Source organism: Montipora capricornis, chromosome 3 (genome assembly GCF_036669925.1).
Source record: "Montipora capricornis isolate CH-2021 chromosome 3, ASM3666992v2, whole genome shotgun sequence".
In the NCBI taxonomy this organism is placed as follows: Eukaryota; Metazoa; Cnidaria; class Anthozoa; order Scleractinia; family Acroporidae; genus Montipora; species Montipora capricornis.
Window position 1 is genome coordinate 56,962,580 of NC_090885.1, and position 7,500 is coordinate 56,970,079.

The 7,500-nt window shown below is 41.8% G+C and overlaps 1 protein-coding gene across 1 annotated transcript in view; it reads left to right on the forward strand.

The window, feature by feature from the left end:
• The window catches only part of LOC138040629 (PAN2-PAN3 deadenylation complex catalytic subunit PAN2-like), a 171,158-nt gene that overhangs the window by 36,210 nt on the left and 127,448 nt on the right, over positions 1–7,500 (forward strand). The window contains exons 16-22 of the mRNA XM_068886321.1: positions 814–908; positions 1,824–1,952; positions 2,973–3,122; positions 3,844–3,893; positions 5,151–5,296; positions 6,246–6,355; positions 7,100–7,198. Of these exons, the coding sequence (XP_068742422.1) occupies positions 814–908; positions 1,824–1,952; positions 2,973–3,122; positions 3,844–3,893; positions 5,151–5,296; positions 6,246–6,355; positions 7,100–7,198 (779 nt within the window). The remainder of the gene's footprint in view (positions 1–813; positions 909–1,823; positions 1,953–2,972; positions 3,123–3,843; positions 3,894–5,150; positions 5,297–6,245; positions 6,356–7,099; positions 7,199–7,500) is intronic.

Genomic DNA, 7,500 nt, shown 5'->3' on the forward strand with positions numbered 1-7,500 from the left:
AACACTGTGACGAGCCTTAGTAAAGATGATGGAATGTGTAGTAGTCGAGCTGAGACGCAAACCGTGGATCGAAGACTTCCTCCGGACAGCAACTCTGCGTTTGCGCTTGCGCGCTTTACTCGCTTTCCGATGCCGGAAACAATGTTAAAACTGATCTTACATGAAGGTGTGTTCCGAGCAAGTTAACCAGTATTCTGAACCCATTCTCTAATACTCCCTCTCAATTGAACAAATAAGTCCTGCGTACTTGGCCAAACAGTTGCATGACTTGCACAATTGCCAACTCAAAAGAAGGGGCCTTCGAATTTAGTATTTCACTTGAGATTTCGCATGCAAAGTGACGCAACATTGTTGGGTGTTACATGTAGCGTCTCTTTGCTCATCCTGTTGCGTTGGTGGGAGTTGTTGCGCGAAACTTGAAACTGGTCAAACGTTTGAGCCAACAACTCCCGACGTTTCTTTTGTTCCTTGATCACCGAAGCCTAGTGCAACAATGTTGTTCCGTTTGCACAGTTCTTCCAACATTGTTGGGGCCACGCACACACTTTAGATATGATCTCCATGGAGATAGTAGCGCATTAATATGTTGAAAAAGCATGTCGGCAGCCTAACTTTGTAAGTTTACAAAGTCTTATGGGTCGTTTCCTTCCCATACTACACTGCACTTCCTTACATTGTTCGGAGTTGTTGCATCCGCTCGCACAGCACTACCAACACAATCCAACATCTGCCTGACCTACTTCTCTCAACACGGAGACTTGATGTCGTTTGTACCAACGTTTATCTAAAAAGTGCTGTATCTTGTAAATTCAGGTGTTGAAGACTTCGATTTCAAGCATTACAATAGGACATCATTCGCTGGCTTGGAAACTCACATTCCTAATGCTTACTGCAATGCTATGCTACAGGTATACTTAACAAACAAGTGTCAACCAAATTGTTCCATAATGATTGAAGTGTTCTTCCCAATTTACGTATATATCAGGCTTCTACTACATTTCAACCCATAGCCAATTGGATACCAATTATTTCCGTTGTCCGGCAAAAAGCTGCACAGGATAATAGATGCGTCCCAAAATATTTACGTTCCCATTCGCCCTCTCATTCCTGTCTTCACCCTAACTTTTCACCCTTTCATTCCTTATCCAACGCACTCATCCTTGATGCCATCCCCATTTCTCATTTCGCTGTCATTTTCATTCCTCATCATAAATTGGAACAACTGATACCTTGTGTCTTACTCCTCAATAGGCCATTTCCGTTCTTCTTCCTTTTTAAAGCGAGTCTAAGTGCGAAGTTTTTCTTATGATCAGTAGTTTTCTTTCATGTGGTAAGTAGAAGTAATAGGCCTTTTGCAACTAACGATCACATGGTACAAAATCCGCCATGCTGGAGGGCACGCTCATTATTATTCCCCCACTGGGACATTAAAACAAAGGCAAGTCAAGCTTGACTGGTTCAGATCTCTTTGTTTTAGTGTCCCAGTGGGGGAATAATAATGAACTTGCCCTCCAGCATGGCGAATTTTGTACCATGTGATCGTTAGTTGCAAAAGGCCTATACTTCGCACTTAGACTCGCTTTGAAGAGGAGGCAGACATGAACTCGGAAATTTACTATTTGATTCATAGTTGGTTGGAAGAATATTTCAACGGGCTCGCATTGCCGTACAAGCCTGATACTTTGTCTATTCCTAGTTTTGCAGCAGCAAGAAAGCTGCGAGCAAAACTGTGATGATTACGACGGTCATTTCATCTTTCTTCGGCCGTTTTATGAATTCATTCGTAGTACAGTCTTCCAATGCATTTTTTCTCTTTCTTCTAGCTGCTGTATTTTGTGGAACCTGTCAGAGTGGGTTTTCAGAATCACTTGTGTCACCGTGAGTTTTGCTTGGCCTGTGAACTCGGCTTCCTGTTTCATATGTTGGATTTGTCCTCTGGTCAAACTTGCCAGGTATGCGGAGGTCTTACGGAGATGGCTGGAACCGAAGTCTCACAGAACGTTTGTTGTTAGTTTCGTAGCAAGTACGAACTGCGTTTTATCTAGTGAAAACAAATCACAAACTTATGAAACAGGTGCAACACGTTGGCCGAGAGATGAGCGAAACAAGCCTCGAAGAACTGGGGAAGAGGTTCACTCTTTCGGCTCTTGCGTGTCCTGGCGATCAGCATTTTGCGAAAAAGTGAAAATTGCAGACAAGCAACGCCTTGCCGATTTCCACTGCAAATTATGGCAAGAAGGGAATTAGAGATACAATATGCTCGTTCCCTTTGTTGTCCCCAGAGCTCAAGATTCTCAATGAATCCCAAGTTTAATTTGAAGGGCCATGCGCAAGTTATCACACGGCCGACGAAAGAAAACGTGCGATATCACAAGTAAGATTTTACAAGAATCGGATAACAAATTGTGTGCCTTTTGTCTCGGCAGGCGAACTCTTCGGGGTTAAACATGGTTTCACTGCTATTAAAGTTTTCCCTGCTAGCGAAGGTCTTTTTTTCTTTTGCGTTCGCAGGGCTGAGGAGAACGGGAAAAGAGACTTGTGCCATGGGTCGAAACTTATTGTGTTGAGCATGCGCGTCGGTTACTTAGCGACCGAATCATCACGTGATACTTTATGTTGTGTGGGCTCACTTAAAAACAGCAGAATTGCTGTAAAGGAATTCGCGGGAGACAGCGGGTTCAAGTCACAGTTAGCAAACATTTTGGGGCATGCGCGATTTGAAGAGTGCCGCCCAAGATTGTGGACGTTGGTTGGATCAAAGTGACTTTCGACCAATGGCAGAGGTCTCTTTTCCCGTACTCGTTAGCCCAGCGAACGCTAAAGAAAAAGAGACGTCTGGAGAAACACAGTGTTTTGTACTCTGGTCGCGTCCGTGATAAGCATCAGATGAGCAACTTTTTCTTCACACATATTGTAGCAATACCCTTCTATTAAAGCGCGTTTTCAATTTTTTGTTTTGTTCTTTTCAACAGGCTAACAATTTTTTGCGAGCATTTCGAACAATCCCAGAGGCAGCAGCGCTTGGTTTGGTTTTGAACGACGTAGATGAGTCATTTGGAACCGCGAACTTTCCTCGTTTGATTCAGAGCTGGTTTAGATTTGCTCTTCAACAGATGCATCAGGTAACAAAATTTTAGTTTCTAAAGAAACTGTGGTACTGCGTCGGTGGGAGATTGAAACAGAAATTGATTTTATCAAACGAGTTGTTAAAGGTCGAGTAACGACCGTGAAAGATTTGGAAAGCTGACGTTTCGAGCGTAAGCCCATTCGCTCCGACGAAGGGCTAACGCTCGAAACGTCAGCTTTTCAAATCTTTCACGGTCGTTACTCGACCTTTATCAACTCGTTTGATAAAATCAGTTTCAGATGCATCAGGTAGCCTCACTGCTTTATAACTTGTAAGCCAATTGCTGTGGTCACATTTTCCAATTAAATGAAATAGAGGCAATTCATGATATGCCCCTACCCCTACCCCTACCCCTCCCCACTCTCCCGTCCACAAACTTTAGAACTCCGCATTCGGGGAAGGCACCATTTTCTCTACTCTTTGAATACGTTTTGGATTGTTAGCGTCCATGTTCTCGTTCAACTATCTACCATTTGACGTCCTGATCCAAGAGGATTAATAGCTATGACCATTGTGAATTGCACATGTTGTTTCAAATGGTGAGTGTAGCACCCTCTTTTCCATTAAGACCCCGAACGCATGACCGACAGGGATTTTGAACTTAAGCCCTAGAAAAGCAGTCCCAACGGTAGTGAAGTTCTTTGGACAAGGCAGGTCACGTTTCAAATCGAAATTCTTGTTTGCGTTTTTGGCAGTTTTTCCTTTTAAATTTATAGGATACCCTTGAACCACCAATAACCACAGAAGCTGCTGACCCACAAAACCCGTAAGCATTTTATTTGAATCAGTTTTAATTTGTAGTGCTGCGGGACAGTAAGGTTTAGATTGTGTTGTGTTGGACTTTGTGTCATCGTCGGTTGAAGTCTTCCGGAGTCTTATTGATCAGATCTGCTTCGGCACAATCGGAAAGTCTACGGATAAACTTCGGCCATTTTTTCTTTTACGTAGAAGTTCAATCAAGAAATTTTAAAAAAATTCATGGGAAATATAATGTCCTTTAAGATAAGAATATTTTTTTCGTTGGGTGCTTTTCACGAAAAATACACACCGGGTCTGTATTTTTCGTTAAATACACCTTTACCGTCTTTCACAATCTAGCCAACTTTTGTCATTCTCACGTTCCATCCAGAAAATTCATTTACTAGCACTTCTTTCTAGTTTTTTTCCCCGTCACGACAACACTTCACGCCGTCTTTTGGCGTACAGATGCGTGATCCCAGTTGCGTAACATTTCGTGATGTAAGGCTACTTCCACTTCCCAAAAAATTCAGTGATCCATAGTTTACACAATGCTGTTAAAAAGTCATGGATTGTAAAAGCCACGGAATGACAGTTTATCGTCAAAGAGTTTTAATTTAGAAACTTTCTTTCTTATCATTTATTAAGACATTCCAAGTTCACTCTGAAAGCGATTGCAAGTCCGGTATCATTCTTATTAAAATCAGTTCTAATTGTCGTGAAAAGGACATCTAATTGCAAGGACAAGGAAATGAGGGCGCTGCAGCAAAGGGCAGCGGTGGTACTTACACCACCACTGAAAGGCTAACCGGTTTGAAATCGGTGCTAAAACCTGAATAGTCCAGAATCGTGACAACATACCAACACGATGTGCTGTCTCTTTCTGATGTCGAGGAATCCTTTTTGTTTACTCACTTCGCTGAGTGCTGGGAATATTTTTTGTGTAAAACGGAAGGAAATGTCCCGTGAGGTTTCTGTGGTTGTTATCTTATATTATCCATTGTCTGTATGTCTCCGGCTCATGTGTGCCTCGGGGCATCCTATCTGTCCTCATTTAGCAGATGAATGTGTGATTTATCTGGTTACCTAGTATTCCAATGTAAATTTCGGAAGGGTAGTTCTGTAATTTTTATACACAGTATTAAATTGGGTAACATTTGAACTGTGTCTGGTTTGCGAGAATATACACGTGGCCTTAACACCATACTTCTTTCGATTATGATCCTTATGAATGTTAACGAGTTTTTGTTGTGAGTTCATGAGCATTCTTTTTTCTTGTGCCCAGCCCTCCGAAAACATATCAATCCTCCATTGTCCATCGTTTATTTGGCTCGGACGTGGAACTGCTTATCCGCTGCCGCTGCGGCAAAGAAACTAAAAGAGAATCGACCACGTTGCTCTTCAATTTGGAATACCCTGAAATGCCAGCAGGTGAGCTTGTGGTTTGGCGCCTGAATAGAGAATTTCCCAAAAACTGACCAGCGGTCTCAAAATTACAGACCGCCTGGTCAGTATAATATGCCATCAAACGGACCACATTTTCTCTTTAGCATGAAATGACATGGGCTAAACTCGTTTCAAACTTATAACTGTGGTTAAAGACACAAACAAGCAAAACATCTTGAAGAGTGTGAATGTGAGACACGAACGCTAACCCGCCTTTTGGTTCTTTATTTACATTAGTGCCGTTATGCACTTAACTAGTGAGGAAAGATGCTTGGATTCCTAACAATAACGGTACCTATTACAACCTTAGATGCTAACCGTTTTAAAACCGGTGCTAAGTGAGAGTTGAAGACAGGAACCCAATTAATACCCGAAGCTTCCATCTTCATCCTCTGAGTCAACTCTTTCCTGTATCTTTCTATTTTTAAAAGCACTTCGCAGGGGGCTTTAGTGGGTGTTTTCACAGTAGCCAATCATAAGAGACCTATGGTCAGCCATTGATTACGTCACATACGTATGTGACGTATATGAACCACTTCATGTATGTTTTCGGTCACATACGTCAAAATATATTAGTTATAAAAATAGAAAGATACGGGAAAGGTTTTGACTCAAGGGTACCTTGTTGCAGATCATTGTTTCACCGTAGCTGAAACAACCCAAAACCTTTACTAATGCTAACATTAGGGTCAAAGATTATGCTTTAGATAATGTTTAAGCCCAAGGTTAGCATTTTTGTAAAGGTTGGGTTGTTCAGTTCTGGCAAAACAATGGCCTGCAACCTACACTTTACCCCCAAGTTTCCTTGCAAGTACATCGGTGCCATCGGAGTTAGGAATGTTAAATTGTGTAAAACTTTATTAATAAAGTGTCGTGTACGGAAAACTTTCAAAGGCACTGTAATGTACATTTAAGTTTTCTGGTTTGATTATAGATAAAACACAGCAAGTTCCAATTAGCTTTGAGTCCGTGTTGTTGACGAGCATGTGTCGAGAGCAGAGTATGCAGGCTTGGTGTGAACAATGCTCCAGATATCAACCGACAGTAAGTGAGAAAAATACTGGGAAACGTTCGTTTACAAATGTTGGATCATTTGCGTAACCTCATCCTTTTCTCGCCAGTCCCCGGAGAATCAGTACAGAGTATTGAAAGGAAATTGTAGAATCAGCCCTTTGTGAAAACTTAAGCCCGATGTAACTGAAGAATGTGTGAGTTCTTTAGAGTGATTTAAGGGTTGTCGGACAGAGGTTACAGTTTATACTTCTTAGCCGAGGAAACTAAAAAACTAAGCATTTGTGGTTGCAGTTAGAAAGGTAGCACTCTCTCCTCGGTAATTTTGAGATCCTGAGTGTTTGTCCAGCCGAGGTTCAAACCCTCTGTTGTGAATTGTTTTAATGGCCTGATTGAATTTCTTGATACAAACTTACATCAAGCTCACTCTCGATATAATTTCTCCATTACTCGCTCTTTCGACTCGAACCCACGTGTGTAAAAGGATCTCTTTTTTGTCTCTTGTTAGCTCTAAGTAAATATTAACAGCGTCACACCCATATTACGTAATCACATTCTCGACACCTCGACCTCTTCTACATGGCGGTCCAATGCTAGACCAACTGTGCCACTGCCTAGTGTGTGTGGGCTGTTTAATGACAATATTCAGATTGTTTTAACGATTTGATGCTACGTTGTTTTCAATCCTGTTACAATTACCTGTCCCTTTCATGCCGTCAAACGAACGCTTTCCTAGGAACTTGTAAACCAAACTATGCCATATCTTTTTCCCCAAAGATTCAAACTCGGAAGGTCAAGAAACTCCCAGATATCTTAGTGTTTAATTGTGGCATGGAACACGCAAAGGAACTGGAGTTTTGGAAAATGCAACAACAGGTTTGAATGTTTCATGTCAATCTTGCAATTATTCTCTCCACGACATTGCTGCATCGCTGTAATGGCGGCAATGGTTAGCCCTTGTGACAGACGTACGTGACGGTGTTTTGGTGGTTGCTTTCTCCACCCAGATATAATTATGGAGTTTAAGAAACCACTATGGCTACGGCGACGAAAACGTCACTTCAAACTAGTAGTTTGAGCTCTTCTAAGTGTTTCACGATGTTTCCATCTTGTTTATGTCGTACAATGTGGATGAACTATGCTTCAATCAGATTGGTATGTACGGATTTGAAGCAAAC